At 33.1% G+C, this 22,307-nt stretch overlaps 2 protein-coding genes across 12 annotated transcripts in view; one reads left to right on the top strand and one right to left on the bottom strand.

Annotated features, from left to right (window-relative positions):
• The window catches only part of LOC112043700 (peptidyl-prolyl cis-trans isomerase G), a 244,743-nt gene that overhangs the window by 17,551 nt on the left and 204,885 nt on the right, over nucleotides 1-22,307 (top strand). For 2 of the 11 annotated variants that reach the window (XM_024079244.2, XM_024079262.2), the window contains 8 exons: nucleotides 302-517; nucleotides 1,132-1,191; nucleotides 2,410-2,524; nucleotides 5,027-5,079; nucleotides 5,248-7,314; nucleotides 7,868-7,954; nucleotides 9,215-9,346; nucleotides 13,185-16,364. In XM_024079244.2, the coding sequence (XP_023935012.2) occupies nucleotides 302-517; nucleotides 1,132-1,191; nucleotides 2,410-2,524; nucleotides 5,027-5,079; nucleotides 5,248-7,314; nucleotides 7,868-7,954; nucleotides 9,215-9,346; nucleotides 13,185-13,311 (2,857 nt within the window). In that variant the 3' untranslated portion in view covers nucleotides 13,312-16,364. Of the gene's footprint in view, nucleotides 1-301; nucleotides 518-1,131; nucleotides 1,192-2,409; nucleotides 2,525-5,026; nucleotides 5,080-5,247; nucleotides 7,315-7,867; nucleotides 7,955-9,214; nucleotides 9,347-10,747; nucleotides 11,745-12,200; nucleotides 12,220-13,184; nucleotides 16,365-22,307 lie in introns of those variants that run through there. The other 9 variants (XM_052881631.1, XM_052881630.1, XM_052881633.1 and 6 more) reach the window with 9 other exon arrangements.
• Nucleotides 16,024-21,517, bottom strand: LOC112043689 (peroxisomal membrane protein 2). Its single transcript, XM_024079210.2, has 4 exons — nucleotides 21,136-21,517; nucleotides 20,464-20,556; nucleotides 19,581-19,866; nucleotides 16,024-18,679 (listed from the first exon to the last, which is right to left on the bottom strand). The coding sequence occupies exons 1-4, from the start codon at nucleotides 21,222-21,224 to the stop codon at nucleotides 18,590-18,592; spliced, it is 558 nt and encodes a 185-aa protein (XP_023934978.1). The 5' UTR covers nucleotides 21,225-21,517; the 3' UTR covers nucleotides 16,024-18,589.

Here is a 22,307-nt window from a genome sequence, read left to right as displayed (position 1 = left end):
AATCGACGTTAATAGAATTACGGTTTCGTAGTGCAATACGTTGATTGCGACCGACTTAGTTATACACACTGGTACTTAATATGAGAAATTAATTTACTATTTCCCTATTCTAGCGCACTTAGGTGCTATTCAGGTAATTATCATCTTGTTTCCGGCTAATTGGAGCTTCAGTATGTTCTGCTATATTAGAATTTAAATAAATCATCACACAAATAGCAACTTAGCGCTCCACGATATGCAAACTTATTAAAAAAGAAAACTTTGTGTCGGCGGCCATCTTGTAATTCGGTTGTGTTTTCAGCGTGCGCGAGACACACGCAGTGGCGGAGGCTCAGCAGGAGAAGAATGCTCGGATCAGAGAAGCCTTTGGCATATCGCCTCGGTTCGTGGAGGGGACCAGTCTGGACCCTGAGAGGCGCGCGAGGGACGAGGCGCAGAGGTACCCTCTGGTGAGGACGCCGAGCCACGAGCGGGAGGAGCGCGACACGCACGTCACTAAAAAGAAAAAGAAGCGAAGGTGATAAATACTTGTATAATCGTTTACAATCTCAGACCTGACTCGCTAGACGTTACCCCTCTGTCAAAAGTATATGATCAATTGATCATGGTTTAACTTGTTTATACAAACTGCGTCTATAGAATCGATGTTTCATTGTGTTAAAATTACACGTGTATGTATTACGATTTAATTAAGAATTTTATAGTTGTGTGTAGTGTAAGGACACAGGATATATTCATTGGTATTAAATATTTTCGATGTGTGAGTGCCCCTCAAAAAACGACAGACAATTTTGTTGGTGAATTTGAGTGCAATACATGTCCAAAAATAATTGGCCTGAGTTTACTTTACATTTATGAAATGAAGAAATTTTAGAGGTACACCAAAACCACGATTAAAAACCAAATGTTTAATTTATGATTCAAAATGTGAGCCTTCTTCACATTGGTATAATCAATATTTGATAGATTTCCAAAAAATCGCGTAACTGAGAAACCATTAAATATGTAATTGTTTTTGCCTTTTAGCGGAACTTCGTAATTTTTTTGAGAAATTGAGATCTTTAACCACTCTAATATTATGAATATTAGCTGACTCAAGTGTTTATTCTATACAGATGTATTATATTCCAGCACTTCGCCAGAAGCAAAAAAGTCCAAGAAGAAAAAATCAAAGAAGAATAAGAAAGATAAGTAAGTATATTTCTTAATTTACAAAACACATACAAACTATTACAATATTTCTGTTACTTATTTTTTTTTTAAAGAAATTGATTAATGTTTTGTTAAACTTAGACAGGTGACCCTAGAGTTAACTAAGAGGCAAGTAATGTTATAAATTATAATTTAATGATTTACATTTAATAATTCAACGTGGAATGGATTGTTTAAAGGATTAATTTATTTTCAGTCAAAGAAAAATGTTATGGCGATTTATTCGTAGGTATGAAAATGGTTATAAAGACTATTAGAGGATTTATTTTCCGAATTTAAGAAAAATATATAAAATTTTATTGAACATCCTATTTAATTGTCAGTAGCCAACGTCTTACTGTGTATTCTTATTACATGTCTGTTTCATATAAATCAGATAACATATATGTAAGCTATCATGTGTTACATTTCATCAAGAACTGTTTTTCATATACAAAATACATATAGCTTAAATATTTGTCATATGTTTGCATAATAATGAGAAACTTTTATGAGTTTGCATAATGGACTAGAAGAGATTCTAGTCCAACTTACGAAAATTTAGGTACCATAGGAATATCAACCATACCTTTAATCATCTTGATTTTTACTCCAATATAGCAAAAAGGTCTCTAGAACTGGGATTGTCCTAAAAGATCTGAAGCGTTTTAGTCTTTATCGTGGAGAAATTAAGGTATCTCCATTCAAAATCTGTGTCGTGATTATAATATTGGTGTGATTCGTGAAACGGATGAAAAGATTAAAGGGTTTTTTTCCGTAAAAACTAAGGTGATCCTATTATGGCTATCAGATTTTATGAATATTTAGTATTCATAAAATGACAAAGGTTTTTCAGACTCTAGGTCTTTGAGTATGTGCCAATTTGAGTAGCTATGATGTGTCATTTGTTTTTATATATTGACATTTACTAGTAAAACACTGTCTTTAGTAACAGTCCTATTCCTTTTGTAACAATCTAATGATGGTAATGATCATTGTCATCTGATGGACATCCATGCTGAACATAGACTCTCTTAAGGACTTCCAAAACAGTTTTAAGCCGTCTGATTCCAGCAGCTTGTATTAATTGCATTAATTCGTCGGCCAGATTATTGTATCAATAATAATAATCAAAATATGTAGTCAAATAGTAAAAATAAGTCAGAGTAAAGATATGATTAATTATCGTCGCTATTAATTCTTCATTTACGTTTGCAGGCAAGACAGCAAGAAAAAGAAGAAACGCTCAAAGTCGCCGAACGCAGAGAGTTCCAGCAGTTCAGAAGGCGACAGCGCTTCCAGCTCTGAAGACGAACGCCAGAAGAAGAAGAAGGTAAATATCTCTTAAGGCCAATGCCTACTGATTTGCCGTACGATATAGCAGTTTGAGATTAGGCCTTTTAATATTCAAAGATTATGTTTCCAACCAAAGCAAATACTGTTTCTTTTTATTTATATATCGTCCCTTTTAATGCGAACGAAAGAATTGTAGATATAAAGTTAAAGATTTGTATAGATAAGAATGAGGAAAAATTCAAGATAACAATTTATTTTGGTGGGTCTGGTTTCTCTGTCTTACTATCTATCTTCTATTTATCTTTTGTCATTATGACAATGATGATTGGTGAGTCTAATCTCTCTTTCTCTTCTTTTCTCTATCTCTCATTTTCTTCTTTTCTTCTATTTCTCACTTTATCTATCTATCTATACATATTGTAATATGGGATATGCCCATTAGGGGGATATTTATTAGGCTGTAAGTACAATTTGTATGAATCAAAGCCTTTGAAAAAATCACATTACCACACAACCTGTGAGGAGAACTTGGTAAATTTTGTTCATGCCCAAACACTAGCTTTTTCAACGAAAAAATGCATTCATGTTCGAACGATAAAATTTATTTATTATGGCATATATTTTCTTAATTTTCAACAACGTCATGTAAAAAATATGTATAATATATATTAAAATTAAAACTTGCTATATTTTTTGTAATTTTATTTCAATACGAGAAATTGTTAACATAATCTTTGAATTATAGGCTCTTTAGAGTTACTGTCTCTTGTAATTTAATGGATAGAAATGGGAATATTGGGTCTTATCTGAGTGTGAAATATATTTGATTATTTTAAGTTCTTTTTGGGGAAATTTCTTGTCACAAATACACTGACATGTCACCAACCCTTACTCATAAACGTCCTCTAGATAATAATGTCCATAGCCTATGTAGCACTATGCTTTCTTTTTATTTGAATCATATAAGTATTGATCGTATTGATCTTACATATGAAGTTCCGAAATTGTTTGCACAATTATTTCAAAATATAACTGGATCGTGATTGTATAAATTATAATTTTACACATCCCTATATTTTTCTATGCATTCGACTTATGCTGTGAAATGTAGTTATCACTATTTTGTTTTGCAACATTTTTCCTTTTCTATACATATTTCCCGAGCTTCTAAGTTTTATTATGGAAGTACCCTAACCGTTTGTATTTTATAAACGGACATACAATCTGACATGGGCTTACAATCTGATTTGTGATTATTGTCTTTTTATATCATTTTTTATTTATTTTTCTTTTTTGTCTGTAAATACAAAAAATAGACAGTAAAAATTATCTGTTTAACTGTGCATCATTTCATAGGATAGCCATCTTTACTTGAAGAAATAACGTATACTGTAAGTATATCACAAAACAATAACACTCAGTAAAACACTGTTAGGTGAAAAACTAAAAATAATATGTGTTAAATTTGTTATTGCATTTTCATATACATTTGTGACTAACTGTATTTACGAAGAGATTATACAATATGGGCCATACAATATGTGAGGTTCTCGATGTGCACCATTTAATGCATGGCGTTTCGTAGTACCGTCGAACTGACGTTGGTATCGCTACCCGCAGCGTGCAAGCCCTTATGTGTATTGGAAAAACGTGCTTCATGTTTCGTGTTTGTAATAAAAGTGTTCGATAAATCGGCTATTAAATGATTACGAGCACCGTAAACTATCTGTCGTTGAATGCTGCTTATGTTTAATTTTTGGTCCTCCGAGCCGGATATGACTAAGCACGTTTTTGTATCGCACATTGTTTAATCTCCAGATTGATCTGATTTTATATAAAAATGTAACTAATCCATAACATTCTCCCTCTTCTCATTGACTCAAAACTAATTAAGGATGCTCCACATGTTTAAATGGTATACACTACCACCTCCGTATGTTGCTTAAGGTACGTCCCAAAGAGTTATATTACATTTGATTTTGTGTAATACATGTATTTATGTATCTTACGAACTTTCTATTAACATTGCAATGTGGTTACTAAACTAGAAGATATTATGTGTAAAGAAGGAGTAAATGCACTAGTGCCAAATCCTTTATTTTTTTTTCCTGGAAATAATTATCATAATTTTAGATTTGTTATGACAACAGAGAGTGTTATGGATATAATATATTTTATTGTAATATAATGAGAAAGTGCAAAAAAACTAACAACTCGTCCATTAAGATTAACTTTTATTCAATATTTGCTTTCGTGAGTAGCTTTTTTTAAACAGTGAATTTTGTGTTAACGCCTCTAAATTTGTTTTTTGTCTGGTTCCGATTAGAGATGCATGTGTATATTTTTTTTTTGTTTATTTTTGATTAATAGAAATTCTTCAATTGCAACCAGAGACTCGCGAAATGATGAATTTCTAATTATTATTTTAGTAAAATATGTTTTAGTTGCCATAACCACTAGTCTTCTTGTATTGGCACTGGTGTTTATTGCCGAATTGTTTCAATATGATGTTCATGTTGCGATATTAATTTTTGAACAGAAAAAGTCGGGAAGCAGACGCCGGGCCAGCAGTGCACCCTCCAGCCGCGAGAGGTAAGTTAAATAAAACAAATAAACTCATTTTTGCATTTATATTGTAGAATGTATACGGAAGTTCAATGACCTGGCCTAGGCTTCATACAATTTTGGAAAATCTCCTTTACACTTTTTATAGACAACTAACTTTGCTAATAACTCTGAATCGTAATACATTTGTTTCAGTTCGCCAGTAACACAGACAAAAGAGAGACAATGGGAACGCCCGAAAGACTCGCGAGAAAATGATAACCGTAAAAAAAATTGGGAACGTCCTACTGAGCCACAAGAGAGTGAATATCGAAAAAAGAATTGGGAAAATGATGAACGTAATAGCCGATACGAGGATAACTCAAGACAAAACTATTCCAGCAGACGGCGCGATGAACGAAGTCGGTCACTTGAGCAACGTAGATCGCCTGAACGACGCAGATCGACCGATAAACGTAGATCAGTTGAAAAACGGCGATCCACCGAACGGAGGTCATCTCCGGAAACTAGACGCAGAGATGAGCGCCGGTCACCAGATTATAGACAAAGAAAATCATACGTAAGCAAGGTAGATAAAAACAGAGACTCTAGCAGGGATGATTATGATAAACCAAGAGATTCTAGACAGTCTAAACGTGATCGGGAGCGATCGCCTTCTCGTTCCGAATCTGAAGAACCACCACCAAAGAAATCTGAAAACAGAGAAAAGAGACGACGACAATTGAGCGATTCGCCGGTTCCAGATAAAAGACGACGCAGAAGTCCTTCGCCTGACAATAGTAGAAAAGAAGAATCGTATAACAATAAAAAAGAAAAATCTAAAGAAATGGCGAAAGAGCGCAACGATAAAAAGCGACCGAGGAGAAGTGAATCTCCTGACTGTAGAAATAGACGACAGGAAGAATCCCGAAGAGACGAAGACAAAAACTCTAGAACTGACAATGACAGACTCTATAGAGACAATTTAGATGAACCCAAACGAAAAAAGAAAAGAAGTCCTGCAAGAGATGAACCAGAAACGTCCCAAGCGTATCCAGAACGTGCTCATGACAGTAAGTCTCATAAAAGAGAAGCACGAAAAGAACCAGAAAGGTATTACAAAAACAGCAGCCGACCAGAGCACTCTTCTTCTTCATCTGACTCTGAAACAGAAGTGCCTCGGAAGTCGAAAGAAAGCAAAGGTAGACGTCATAAGCAGAGGAGTGAATCTCCAAAGGAGAAAAGACGGCGCAGTCCATCTATAGAATATGCTAGAAATGGATCTCCAGATAGAAAGCAAAGCGAGCGCAAAGTGGAAAAGTATAAAACTAGTTCAAAATTATCAGAACACAAACGGGACGATACTAGACAGAGGAGAAAGTCACCCACTCCTGCGGACAAGCAAAGTCGTAAAATTTCGCGGAGTAGATCAAAATCTTCGGCATCGGAGCGAAGACCCTCGAAAAGAGACAAACGGAAGAGCAGCACACCAAACATGAAATCTAAAAAGAGTTCAGAGAGACGTAATGCATCACCCAAGCCAGACCAAAGAGACAAAACTGACAAAGAGAAGAGCGATCGCAAGGAATCTCACAGAGACAGATCGAAATCGCGGTCAAATGTCAGGAGTCGCAGCACGTCCAGCCTCAGCTACTCGCCCGCGCGGCGCAGCCCCGAGAGATACCGCGACATTATAGAAAAGTTACCAGAAAAAGACAAGAGGAAGTACATCAAATCCCCATCTGACTTATCAAAGAAAAAGAAACGCAAAGACGCCGCCGAGAAATACAATAAGCCGAAGGCCGCGTGTATGCGCAGTTCGTCCAGCGAAAACGACGACTCGGAGGACGGCTTCCTGAGCCTCGATGAAAGAGCCCGTCAAGATGAGCTGGACAACAAAGAGTTGAACAGACTGAAGGAGAAGTTGACCCAAATGGCGAAAGCATCGATAGAGCGCAAGAGGATCGAAGAATCGGCCGGCGCTTCGACTTCGCAGGCCGTTCACGATAGCAAGCCAGAGGAAAACGTTCGTAAAGACAGTCCCGTATTGGTGGACAAGTCGCCGAAAGTTAACAGCAAAAGTGTGGAAAAACCAGGAAGTCCTAAGAAGGATTGTCCCGTTAATGTGGAAAGTTCTCCAGAAGTAAAGAAGAAGCACGACAGAAGCGCGTCTCGCCGCAGCTGGTCGCGCTCCTCGTCCCGGTCGCGATCACGCTCCCGCTCCCGGTCACGCTCTAGATCCAGATCGTCCCGTTCGAGGTCACGGTCTTATTCGTCGTCAAGGTAAGTTTTTTTTTTTGTATATATATATATATAACATTTGCCATATTTTTTATAATATGACCAATATTCTCATTACCCTCCAACTAGTCGGGAAAGACTGTACTAGGAGTGCGTACGACAATAGACCAACGGGGCGGCGGATGGAACTACCACCACTCGGTGATGAGTCCGACCGCTCTTACCGTTGAGCAATTAAGTTGTCACTAAGGCTTAAACTCCGATATTTATTTCAACTTATAAGTATATTTTTGCATTAAATTAAAAAGTTAATATATATTTTATTTAGCCTATATATGCAAAATAATATTTATTTGCAGTAACGAGCGATCCTATAGCTATACAAAATACTTATCGACAAAAAATTAAAAATTCACGTAGAAAACGTATGCAATTTTATAACTAATTGATCTAGGCTTAATAATCAAAGATGTCATTCATTTAGTAACAAGTTAATGTAAATTAGTATGTATACCCTCATTATTAAACTATTTGTTGATAAACATTCCACATAGAGTTTGACCTTGTAAGATGATGTTTCATTTGTTGTATTCAGGCGCTCCCGATCAAGCCGGTCTAGTTCATACAGCAGCAGAAGTTCTTCGAGATCATCGAGCTCGTCGCGATCTTCTCGTTCGTCAAGGTAATTATCAAATTGTGTTTAACTGTAAACAATGTATTTGGATATTATTGTTGAAGCATTTTTGTACTTGATAATACGAACAGAAAGTATCTTCCATTATATTATAGCAGAAGACAATAAGCGGTATCACCCGCGTAGTTTTTGCTAACGTGGGAATACGGCGTAGCAAATATTATAGCTTATTTTACTGCCTGTTAAGGTTGCTCCCAACTGGTGCAATAACTTTTCAAATCGGTCCAGTAATTTTTCAGTTTATTCGTGACATACAAAAATGATCTTTTCATTTTTATGATATTACAGTTAAAAAGCACAAATAAATTCGCGCACTGTATATTGAAATATCAAATTTAATATAAACAGTACAAATATTAACTTCGTATAGTACATGTAATAAGGATCCGAAGTATATCGATATTAATTAATAAAAGGATTTTATAGAAAAGTTAATCTAAAAATTATGCATTTTGTAAATTTTTTTAAACGTTAAAAACGCTGTCGTCCGTATTGTGACGTCACAAATGTTACTTGATGTACTAAACGTCAAAGTAATTGTTAACTAATATTTTTGTCAAACACTCCGTTTGGTAGAGGATTACTTGACGTGACGTCATGAAATAGAATATCGTGGCCGACAGCGTTTTGGCTCGTATTGTCAAAAAAATATTTAAAAATTGAAATTTGTATGTGTTCACATCTCGAAAATATATGATATTTTTTTCCGTCAACCTAGTAGAACGATAATGAACAATAGGGTAGTCAACTCATATCAAATTTAATATAAACAATATTAATTTCGTGTAGTACATGGAATAAGGGTCAGAAATATATCGATATAAATTAATAAAAGTTAAGGATTTCTTTTAAAACTTATTTTTTTTTTCAAATTTTCTCTCTCCTTGTCTTCCTTTTTGTGACGTCACTAATACCCATGATGTACTAAACGTCGAACTAAATTGTTAACTATTATTTTTGTCAAACGCTCCATTTTGTATGGGATTTATTGTAGTGACATCATAAAACAGTTGAAATATAGACTGTCATGGCCGGCAGCTCGTATTATCAAAAACATATTTAAAAACTAATAATTTCAAGTAATCACGTCTCAAAAAAATATGTTTTTTTTTAAAGTGTCATCTAGCCTATTTAAGACCATTAAAAAAAAGTGTCAACAAGCCTATTAACAGTAATTTTGAATGTTTTCCCGAACAAATAATACGCGATGCATGCGCCACGTACTCGTAACCGAACCGAACCGAACAGAACAATGACGGGCGTGTACGCCGATTACCGTAGATCGAGCGAGCGCGACCGCGGCTCGGCGCGCTCGCGCTCGCCGTCCATCCCGCGCCGCGCCGGCTCGCCCAGCTTCCTCGACCGGCGGCGCATCACGAGGTACCGACTCACGCGACAGTGCTCTTGATTGTACACTCGTACACACATAACTAGTTATATATATATATCGTCATACTTCAAAATTCAAAGATACCTATAACCTTGAAATTAACGTACGTTACATTGAATTTTTTAAAAAAATAGGAAATATTGAATAAAAAAATGGGAAACCTTAAAATGCCTATTTAAAAATAATTGCATTGAAATTTCAAGAAATATAAAACTTGAAATATCGTACGTTACATTGTAATTTTAAAAGATGGGAATAAGTGATCTTGAAATGACTTGCATTACATTGAAATTCTAAGTGAACTAAGTAATTTAATCTTGTGATGTTGTCACAAGATTACATTGAAATTACCAATTAACTTGAAAATCAAGAGAAATAGGTGACTTTGGAATGACATTCAATGCAATTAAATTAAATTAAACCTTGTCATGAATTTTTTTTATAAAAAAAAGGTAATCCTAAAATGTCATACCTACCTTAAAATTCTAATTTAATTACCTTGAAATAACGGCAAATTAATGTTACAAGGGAAATAAATAACTTTGAAATTAAATACTTTACATTGAAATTTCAAAAACAAAAATTGGTAACCTTGAAATTCTCAAAAATTATGAATGTCTAAAAAACTAATGTGCACTTTGGATTTTTTTTATTTACTGACAAGGCAAAGGTATACCGTAACGTAACCTCGTCTATGTGCTTAGTTTTATTATTTTCGCTATATAAACAATTTTCTTGGATTTGTCTATAACAATATATAAATACTCTGTCGCGTTATGATTACATACACTTCTGTTGTATCTTCCACAAATTTTAATTTTGTCGTAAATAAATAGACGAATTTCTCAATATTAGTCAAAAGCACTGTCTTTGTCAGGGCGTGTATATTGCACTAAATTGACGTATATTAATAAATAAATATAGATAATAAATTAATACACGTCAATATTGTGTCTTGTGTGTTTTAACATTTTTTGAGTGTCGCTTGTCTATGGTAATCCCATTGGGCTTAATTTTTCTTCACATTCGTCGGAATTAATATGTATGTTTTGAAACATTAACATTAACATACATGTTTTAAACTGATTGTAAATCTGACTAAGTCTTTCTTTTGAATTCTTTATTAAAGAGTAATTAAAAAAATTATTTTAATTCAAGCATATTAATATTAATTTCAAGGTTTTTTTTGTAAATACTTGAGATGTCAGAATTTGTTGTTATGGTAATAATTAAAGTTAAAAACTTAAAATTAATGTGACGAGGTTTCCAAAACGCCAACAAAAAAAAATAATTGTATTTCCATCAGTCAGATATATCATCAGCTTAAAAAAGACTTTGGTTTTCCATTATTATTTGCCGCTGTGTGACTATTCTGTTTTTTTTCTTTATAGATAAAAAAATACACGAAATTTTATCGCACGAGTACTGAAGACACAAGTAGTTGTTCGGATTAGTGAAGTGCTAGCTCATATTTTATCATTAAGTTACATGTATTGCTATAAGTCTGTATATTTTAATATATTGGTTAAATTTTATGTTTGCAATTTCTGAACTTAAACTCTATGGATTCAAAATCATTTCATACAATAAACTAACATTGTAAATAATACTCCAAATATGTATTCGATGTTGGTCATACTTTATTTTTATTTAGATAATAGGGTAAATATTAACACTTTCATTTAAATACACTCATCACTTCTGCGAAAAAATAACTTCATATTCATACAATATTATGTATTGTAAATTTTAATTTTTTTAGTAATTATATCAGTAGATGTCGCACTATGTTTTAGTTTTATTTTTTTTAAATGACTAAACTCGGTCCTAACATCTTTTCTTTTGCGGATTCTTACTAACCTGGTTTTGTTTAAAATAGTTATTGTGTTTTTTTTTTAATAATATCACTTGATTCTTTATTGATTTGATTTAAGAATACAGTTTCTATAATACCTTAATAATGAAACTACAAACCCACATTGATTATTATTATTATTTTCTTCATTAAAATTCTCTTGACAAAAAAGTTAAAGTTGTTCTGATCTCATTATGATTTTAATTATAGTATAATTATTTTACCTAAAGAGAAGTTTGCATACTAGAAATTTTTATTACATTGTAATTCAGTATAATGAAATTTTATTTTCTCTTTCGTAGCGCGCCCATAATAGATCTAACGTATACGTCAAAGAAATACAAGTATCGGAGAAGATGAATTAAAAAAAATGATTATTATCACAAACACATCATTGTCAAATACCAATGTTAACGAAAAAACGAGTGACGCCAGATGTAGAAGTTGTGCTATATAATATAAGGACATTTTATTTCAAGTGTTTTTGTTTTAATTATTTTGTGTTATCACATTAAAGTGTATTGTAAACTTTATATTTTGTTTTTATTTATTTTGCATGACATTTTTTGTTATTTAGAATTGTATACACACCAGTACTCTTTAACCCTTTTGCCGCCAGAACCAGACCATTTTAACCTTTCTGCTATGAATAAAATAATTATTACGTTTCTAAAAATGTAAATATTTTTTATTAATGTCGACAAACTGTTACATCTTTTCTTATCTTGAATATTAAAATTTAAAATTGATCAACAATATTAGTATATAGCGTCAACTAATTATAATTTACTAGTTTTTATTTAACTGAAACTTACATTTTCATACAGCTTATTATTTAAACTAGGTACCTAGATATATTATCACTTCTACAGTTTTTACATTTATTTTTTAAACAAAATATGGCCTGTAAAAAACATTTGAATTGAAGTCCGAAAAATCACGGTTTACGGCGGTTAAAGGGTTAATCAATATATTTTTATCGCTTGCAGCATTGACCTCCATGATAAGGTAAGCTTATTATATTTTTTTAAATGTAGGTAGAGTAGTAAACATCATTTTGAGTGTTTGCATGATTATTTAAATATTATAGTTTTCTATTTCCGAAAATCGGTTTGCCTTTGGATGTAGTAGTAAGGTGACAATACACAGCTGACGTATAACATCGAAACCCGTTTATCAAAAAACGATTATCAATAACTCGCACGCAGATGTGATAATATAATATGGTTTTCCTGATACTCCTTTAGTTTTACACACCAACGTCTGTCAAATTTTACTACTACAATTAATTAAAGCCAAATCGTTTTCCGAAAGTGGAAAGATTGTAGGTATTTGGCTTTACATTAACTTTATTAATTTTTAGCATCATATAATGTTATTTTACAGAAATGTTTTAATTTTGGCGAGGCAAAAAATATAAAAATATATTCTGTCAACAAAACTGTTAACTTGCTAACGTATTTCATTACTGGGTTCGGGCCCTGGTTTTTAATTCTGGAACTAATTGTTAATTTTTTTAATTATTATTATAGGTAACTGATTAATATTCAATAAGTTAATAGTTATTAAATTGTTCGCCTAGTCTTCAAATATAGTTTCTTAAATTGTCATAAAAATCAATCATCATGATTCATGCATGATTTATGGGAGCCGGTAGGATTTTAACACTGCATCCAGAGCCCTCTATTGTGAGAACAGTGCTTACTCAGGAATAAATAAAATAAAGTGCATTTTATTTAGTCCTGGCATGTATTAACATGCGAGAATTCAACACTTTATTATTCATTAAAAGAAATACAATATTATTATTTGGATAGCACAAGCATCCCCTTCCGGCGCTCATTACACGAATTATCATCTATCCTGCATACTGTATTATTTGTATTATCTAAGTATTGGTGTTAACATAATTAAAACAAATCATTATAATTATTTAGTTTACTAACAAATTCTGTTCACTAACAAAATAACAGTGCACGAAAACGCCCAATCCCGTATCGAAGACCAACGCCATCCTCCCCGTCGAGCGGAAGTTGCTATAGCAGCAAGTCGTCGCAGAGAAGCTGGTCCCATTCTCCGCGCCCTGAACGAGAAACTTAAATCCGACATGTCAATGGGCAGCCTTACTATGGTGGTTAGGCTCAAAAGTGCTAGAACGCAGAGCTGCAAAGCCAATTAAAAAAATACCACTGTGTGGGTCATGGATTCATAGAAATTCTAGATCTATAGTGTGGGTATAGTTAAAAATAACTATTTTGTACAACAAGTTTTAATTGTAAAACCCCCTAAAATAGCGCTAACATAGCAAATTATTGTAGTAGGTTTATGCGCAGTTAAAAAATGTGGTTGTGTAGTATACATTTATAAGGGTGTTGTTATGTTGTGGAGATTAATTTTTTGGCGCCATGTTTAAAATTTAAATTAAGTACGACGACGCTTTTAAACAGATATTTAAAAGCGTTTATTATTTTTGCCTCTACCTCTACTCTCCAAAAATTTATCTACCCAAAAAAATACGCTAATTTAAGATTCAAAAAATGTCCCCTAATTATAAAAGTATGTGTCCTCACATCTACCTATACTTTATGTAGAAGTATTTATTTTTAATCGGTTTCAATTGAATTTTATTTACCTATCTACCAATGTGGGCTGCCCAAAAGAAAGAAGATAACATAATTTAGTTCTAAGTGTTATTACAATTTATTTATTAATAATCTAAGTAGATAAATTTATTGCTGTATGTTTGGTGCGCCTCTATTATAATTATACTTCGTGTAAATTATTTCTTCGATTACAAATACCTAATACCATGTAGTACAATATAGAGGATTTGCATTTTGTCCATACAGATTAATTAATTAATTATTATAGAATGGAACAGTCTTGAAGGTTATCTAGTCATGAAATTGATGGAGTCTTATAAAAAGACTCACAGGACTGGGTTGCTTTTGCACTAACTTATAACTTTTTTTGTATTTATAAGCTAAAGGGCAAACTTCGTATTCGAAGATTAATAATGCCTTATTTTTAGTCTGGTTCATTTATTCCCGACCAAAAGTTACTCGGTTGTTTTTTTTTTATACAATTGCTGCTATTTATTTATTTTTAAATATTTTTTTGTTGATAATTTTATTCGAACGGAACTCAAACATTCCAAATATGTACCTATATACTAATACTCTAGTCGTATTAAGAATATTTATTTTTACATTTTAGGATACTTCGTGCAATATATTTATTTACACTAAATTATTTTCGTCGTTTTCTAGTCATTCGACTAATTAATTTATTTTGCTAATATATTTAATAATTAAGTAAATAGAGGTGTATGGAAATTATAGTTATATTTCAAAAGCTATTACATAATTCTTGTACAAGATATAGTTACTCGTAGTTATTACAAGGAAGCTTACTAAAATAAGCCAAAAATACTAAAACTCCATACACTTCTGAGTGGATATTATAAAGTAATTTATTATTTATCTTGTAAACGTAGGTAATGCGTGTTTTTGATATATTTATGAAGTTAGAGCTAATACTCTTATTATATATAGGTTTGTAACTAATCTAGTCAAGGAAGAACATACATTTCTATGTGTATGGAAAAATAGTTGAATTTTTACTTATCTTTTATCTGTCGCCCAGTTAATGAATTCCGAGTAACAGGCATACAGCGTTTTAGGTATATCAAAGTTCAAACCCATTCCTACTTCTATCTAATCAATGCCGGATTACGGTAAATTGATGCCTTTTGCAATCTTCCTTTGTGTCCTCAAATAATCCTCAAGCAAAGAATTCATTAATTCCTACAAAGAAGTCATTAAAAAAAATCTTAATAATTTTTTTTTTTTTTTGCGCGGATTTTGAAGTAGCTTTAACTTTCGTGTGTTCGTTTTTATGTTTCCCGGTCGTCTGAATATGTAGACGAAATGCCTCCATGCAAGTCATTAAATAGCTTATAGGCTAATTCAGGACTGCTTTTATTTCTTGTCTATGTTGCAACTAAATCGTCTGGCGGTACGATTTTGCGGGTAGCCTGTATTAAGTCCCATTAGAAAATATTTAAAAAAAAATTAAACAAGCACATTCATTTTAGTTAAATATTACCTAATAATGTGGATGGCTAAAAAACATTAAAATAAAAAAATACTTCCGTTAAAATTCACTATTGAAGTAGCGTTGGCGTCTTTCGGGTTTTGGATTAATTGACAGGTATAAAAATGTAATAGGTATTTTTAGTTTATGTTCAGACAGGTCCATTGCTGTTAAAATTCATGTCCCGTATGTCTATATTATCATGGCTCCCCATTCGCACGAGAGATTTTTTAACGGACGTAAAAGCGTTCAAACACAACAAATGCGTTCCCAAGTATACACAGCGTATACACGACAGCGTTTTAAAAACACAACGCTATTTTTCGAGCAGCGTTGCATTTTCAATTTTGGGCGTTGGAAATAGACCTTCGTTTAAATTCATACTATATTTGAATGCTTGTTTAACGTCCGTTAAAAACTCTATTACTATTACTATTACTCTAGCAGAATATGTGTAGGATGATGATATACCTAATTCAGCATTCCTGTAGGTTATAAACTTGCCCATCGAATGTATTATGGTACAGACCACGTGGCCATAATACTTAATAGGTACCTACTACCTATCTATATACTATAAGCATTAGTTTAGAAATTTAGAATCTCTTTAGATGGTGATAATTATTATACAGATTGAATCATGTAAAGCAAGTGTAATTCTACATTCCAGAGCAATAAAATAAAAATGTGACTATATTAGAAAATAAAATACTCGAATAATGATTATTAACATAATTTATTACAATTAATATAAGAGTAACAAAAAAGGATATTGTTTTAACATCACATTTAAATGCAACATTTACATGAAATGTAACGTATTCACGAGACAAAAATCCTCATGTAAATGAGGCTTTATATAAGTTGATCAAAGACTGCAACGATTTTATTTTTTCTATGGACTAGGCAAGGATTTTCTTTAGTAAAAATGCCGCGTTTTTACAGTGTGCGATCAACTTATACAAAATTACAGTTGGCCGATTAGATAACTGCGATTGTAATATAAGATATCAGAAAAATAGATTTTTGCTGTTGTCAAATAAAGTACCTAATATTTATCGAGCCCTTTTATTGCACCTTTTCCTTAATTTTAACAGCACCAATGGCAATAGGAATGTATACATTCTCAAAAAATATCACAATTTATAAGTAGATTTTAATAAGACATACAAGTTATGTATTTTTAAGGGCCTCTCTCTTCACACTGGTGTATACTTTAATTATAGACTAAGAGCCTGTGGACCCCAGACCTTCGTCATTTTATAAAAGCTGGAAGTTTTTCAGCTCATGCTCCTACCATATTGAGTACAGTACCCAATAGTGAAGTTTGGACCGTGGTGGCTTTGGGAGGTAGCAGGTTTTAAGGTTCCAGCAAAACCTCAACCGTCGTAAGTATAAAGTTTTCTTCGGAATAATATGAGAAATTAAATTCCCAGTCGCCAGTCACTTAGCTTCGTGACAACCCTTCGAAAAACACTATTTAATTTGTAACCACTATTTAATTTGTAACCACTATTTAATTTGTAACTTCAAGGGTATTTAGCAAAGGGTTCCCATGGAGCCAAGTGTCTAGAGAATGGGGAATGGGGATATCCCCATATATATAAACCGATAAAAATATAGGTACTTTAGTTTTTTTACTTAGGCGGTTGCCTCTGGATCCTTGAAACCTGCTATCTCCCAAAGCCACCACGTTCCAAACTCCATAGCTGGTTACGGTACTTATAGAAGGTTCATGGGTTGATTGAAACTTTCAGCTTTTAAAAACGACGAAGGTCTAGCTATCGCTGGCTCTCCGTCTATTACGCCGGTCACAGACGATGAAGGAAAAAGTTTTTAGCGCTGTAGGTATACTTGATCGTCTGTGACCGGCGTTAGCTTTCGTGAACTTGCGAGAGCCCGCTCATTTACAATTCTTAGTTGGACGACTATCGAACAACTAAATTTCAAATGTTTACAATTTAGTTGGGCAACTTTTTAACTGTACATAATCGGTATATCGCTATACCTGTTAGTATACTCTGCGACTTCGTCGGCCAACTAAGATTTGTAAGCATAGGCGTATATAGCGGGTGGGCTGTACCCACCCTAAAATGGACCTGCGCCCACCCTAGGATTTGGGGCTACCGATATGGAATCCTATTATGATATTAATAACAGACTTGACGTTGGGGGGCAGGCCCACTCTAGGAAATAATCTAATCGTAGATAAGCCAATGATTGTAAGTGACCGCGTGCTCATAAACTACATAATGACTTGATATTAAATGAACATTTCACTAAAGTCATTAATGTTGCCTCAACACAAACTTTAGATTTCTAACTTGCGGCGCCAATGTTACGCATAGGTACATTCTACGAAAGCTTAATCTGGGTAAACGGTTTATATTATATGAAGGACCTGTTACTGACTGTTTTAAATAAAAAAATAAAAATGTCCTTATTAATGCCCATAACAACTTTTATCAATGAAGATAACAAAGTTAGAAGTCCTTATCATATCACTATTTTGCAATTACAGATTAAATACTTTAAAAATAAGTCTCCCATTTATAAAAATATATTTTGCATCCACCACCATCTTATAATTTGGTTGTAGTTATATCCCTAGCAGAGGCGTTAATGTATGGAACCTTGTGGCCTTATTCTGAAGTTTTAAGTACTAACTTAAATAATTAAAACATGTCCAATTCTTAGCTCTCATTCGCACGAGAGTTTTTTTAACGGACGTTATAAAGGGGTTCAAATATAGTATGAAGTTAAATGAAGGTCTATTTCCAACGCCCAAAATTGTAAATGCAACACTGCTCGAAAAAAAGCGTCGTGTTTTAAAAACGCTGTGAACATATATTTGGTAATGCATTTGTTGTATTTGAACTCCTTTTTAACGTCCGTTAAAAAAACTCTCGTGCGAATGAGGGCTTAAAATATATGCTCTCCATACTTAGTTGTGAATTATTTTTACGCCTTGGTTGGAATGGTTTACAACCAAATTCATGGTTACAACATCTATACGGGCTAATTGTTCACTACACAAGATATTACAAAATAACATCATCAAATAGGTCGACGAATTATCACTTCAGTATCATCCTTTCCAAATTAAAAAAATATGTTATGACTTAAGAGATTATGTATTATTATTTTTAGACAGTAGAAGAGAAAAATCAGTTTTATTATTATCTTTTTTCTCCTCTGATAATATTTTAACAAAATTTTGATGATTTTTTTAAACTCTTATGTAATAAATCAATAGCCCTCTATAACTCTATCAGTCTCTTACTTAATCCTTCTTTTTAGTCTGTTGTCTCCTCTTTGAAGCCACAAACATCGCCCAGCCGAAGCCAACCAGATTCATGAACAGTACTCGGAGCTGAAAACAAGGAAAAATTATTTTATATACTCAACTAAAATTAATGTGTAATACAAAATATCTTTGCAATTATGTCTAGCTATGGATAGAAGGATAATTTGTATGAGGAAAAAACAAATATTTATTACAGGGTTTTTACTAAATAATAATTGAAAAAGGATTAAATGATGGGTCATATTAAACTTAAAATATTATGACCATAAATATAATAATGCAGAACACATAAACATAGTTCTGTACCTACTATAAGCAAATAGGCTGTGGCAGGTCCTATTTATATTAACATATAGTTGACGCCCGCGACTTCGTCCGCCCTTGGTTGGACTTCTTTAATCCAGTCCTTACAGTAGTATCACTGTAAAAATGGAGTAACTTCTCCTATTTTCCCAACATTTCCCTTCACTGCTCTTCTCCTATTGATTGTAGCGTGATGAAAGTATGCTACAAACTGCCCAGGAGTATGAAGAATAATTGTACCAAGTTTCGTTAAAATCCGTCGAGTAGTTTTGTTTCTATAACGAACATACAGACAGACAGACGAAAATTTTACTGATTGCATTTTTGGCATCAATATCGATCACTAATGTTGTAAACAACCCCCTGATAGTTATTTTGGAAATTACAGATTTATTATACTACAGATTTATTATAAGTATAGATGGAGAGGAGAAGGGAATACCTTCCCCTCTCCAATAAATTACAAAGACTATGCAACAACAGCTCCATGGTAAAGGGTTGAACTAAAATCTGAGACATCTAAGGTTTTTTCTCACAAATTGTACCATTGTATTCCTCCTAGCACAAGCCACTTGAAGGGTTAAGTTAGTTATGTCTACATAAAAACATGGCTATGGGAAGGGTAAAATTGTATGAGAGCATAATAATTTTAAAATAAACATACCATTGGAGGTATAAAAGCCATGTTGATAATCTGGAACAAAGTCAGCCATTTCCAGTTAGCTTCCAACACTGTCAAATACAAAGCGTTCAACTGTTTCAGGGCAGCATTATGATTCTTGCCTTCAAACCTTGCAAGTGTGTAGAGAGAGAATGCCTGCATGATGGGAGCGAATATCAATCGCTCAAACAACAGTTTCTTTGCCAGAGGGAATGCAGCAGTCTCATGCGGGAATACTCTTTCGACAAACTCATAGAAGTAATGTGGAATGGTCCCTCCGAATATTAACCTGAAAGATAAATTTGAATAATTTTTTTAACTATTGGAAGTTTGAACCTCCAATTTATCCCATGGAATTTGTTTTTTATTCTTCAAAAGTTAGCCCTTGACTACAATCTCACCTAATGGTAAGGGACGATGCAATCTAAGATGTAAGCGGGCTAACTTGTTAGGAGGAGGATGAAAATCCACACCCCTTTCGGTTTCTACATGATATCATACCGGAACGCTAAGTTGCATGGCAGAACGTCTTTGCAACTCCTGCTTTGGTGGGAATAACTAAGTTAAAGTGCATGTGTAGCTTTCCATTAGTGCAAGATTTTTTTTTAATATAACCTGTAGTTTCAGAGCCTAATAGTTTTATACATAAAATATTTCTCCTATAAAATATTATTGTAGAATATAAACACTATGTTTACAATAACTATAAAAATACTTTACTTACTTTATCAAACATTTTTGATAAAGTAGTAAGTTATGTAGGTTTTTGCAGGTGTTAAATCTCTGCATGCTATTACCACCTACATTAGATACACAATGTATGATATCTCATTCTGAATGTTCTAAAAGGAGAGAATCAAGAAGAATACTTTGTAAATAAACTTACCCATATAAGCCAAATGCCAGAACTGGATCAAGTCTCACAGTGTCACCAGAAACCAACTGAGATGCTATGCTACCTGCAGAGCCAACCACGCAGCTGAAATTTTAAATTATAGTAAATAGTTTAAACTATTATACATAAAAACAATAATAATTATCTGCAAAAACTAACAAATTCAAGCAGAAACAACACAAATCTGTCAATAATTTTTATGTTATTGACTCGAAAAAAATTTAATTGATAATTCTATTTTCTCAAAGGATTTAAAAATATTATGTATGGATTATTTTTGGTAAATCCTAGAAAATATTGTAAATGTAAAAGTTAAACTGCTGAACCAATTTTGATGAATTTTGATATAGAGAGAAATGTGACCCAGCATTATGGTTTCTGTGGGGTGTATGTTGCCGGCATCTGCTAGTTATTTGATGAATGCATTTATTTATAGGTCTATCTAACTTAAATATATATGGGATAGTATATTCTTCTTTATAAACTTTTGCTTAATCTTTTACCATAATATTAATAGCTTTGAAGTGATTAAGTGTAAAATCAATTATTAACTTGGATATTGTTATAAAGTCCAAGTGCACTTTGAACTTAACATGCCTACATTACATAAGAAAACATGAATAAAACAGCAAGTCATATTCAAATTGGCCGCAAATAACTTACCTGGTGATAGCTTTGGTTTTTATAGGGTGCAAATATAAATTCTGCAAGTATGATGCCACCAAGTTCAGTATTGGTTTGGATAACGACATTTTTAATAGGGATAGAGTAGCTTTTATTCCTTATAGGTTGCTACAATTAATGTAGATTGCAGAATTCCTCAATTTATCTTAGTTACAGTGGCTAATGACGTTGATCGTTGTGTTGATAATGTTATCACTTATCATTAGCGAAAACAAATTGTCCGTGTTCTGTTACTGCCTGTTTATGCTTCTATAATCTATTTATTGTCAATAGGTACTTGCCGTACTTGATAAGACTCAAAGTTCAAGCCCAAAATAGAAATAACACTAAATTAACTACAGTAACACACAAAACACAAATTTTAAAGAGATAACATTTGTGTCAGTGTCTGCTGTGTCAACTGTCAATGTCAACCAACTGTCACTTGTCAGGTCAGTCTGTCAAGCAAGAACATAATTTAAGGCACAGATTATTTTATACTGTTTGTATAGATGTGCAACGCCCGTGATTTATGGATGCTCAAAGAATAATATCCAAGGAGAAGAAGTGAATCAACATACGATGAAAACGTTGGACATAGCAGCGACATTATTTCCGCATACAAAATATAGCAGCGACATTATTTCCGCATACAAAATATTTTTGAACTTTTTTTTGAATATTTTTGATTTTTTTTCACCAAGGTTTATTAAAGCACATACTTAATGTAAATGTGTTTTTATTGTTACCCGGGATTTAACTCAGAATTAATATAAAATACAAATTGACAAAATTATGCAAAATTCTAAAAATGTGGCCTTGAATGACCAAGTGTGGCTACAGGCAACTTTACCAGTACGCCTGGGTGGCATCGGCATTAGCAAAAGGGAATTAGCCATCCTCGGCCCAGGCCTACGCTAACCACCCGGCAATTTACTTGATATCTAAAAAAATCTTGATAATTCTACTTCGACGCTTTAGTACGCCAGCGAACATTTTGCCCTAGAAGAGTGATAAAAAATGTATTTTTCTCTAAGAAACATACTTTTATTAAGCTATTTAGCCAGATCCTTATTTATACATCATATATTATCATCTCCATAAACTTATATACGGGGGTATACCTACATTCTCTGGGCCGACGTGTTATGGGCCGGTGCCCATTCTCCTTT

This window comes from Bicyclus anynana, chromosome 5 (genome assembly GCF_947172395.1).
Source record: "Bicyclus anynana chromosome 5, ilBicAnyn1.1, whole genome shotgun sequence".
Lineage (NCBI taxonomy): Eukaryota > Metazoa > Arthropoda > Insecta > Lepidoptera > Nymphalidae > Bicyclus > Bicyclus anynana.
This window is presented reverse-complemented; position numbering and strand designations above follow the sequence as displayed.

Bases quoted from the DNA above. Each gene is read 5' to 3' on its own strand.
- LOC112043689 (XM_024079210.2), bottom strand. From the start codon at position 21,224: ATGTCGTTATCCAAACCAATACTGAACTTGGTGGCATCATACTTGCAG. The intron at 20,557-21,135 runs GTAAGTTATTTG...TTAAAATTTCAG, and splicing joins AAAACCAAAGCTATCACCAG to CTGCGTGGTTGGCTCTGCAG. The intron at 18,680-19,580 runs GTATGTTTATTT...CCTTGTTTTCAG, and splicing joins TGGCTTTTATACCTCCAATG to CTCCGAGTACTGTTCATGAA.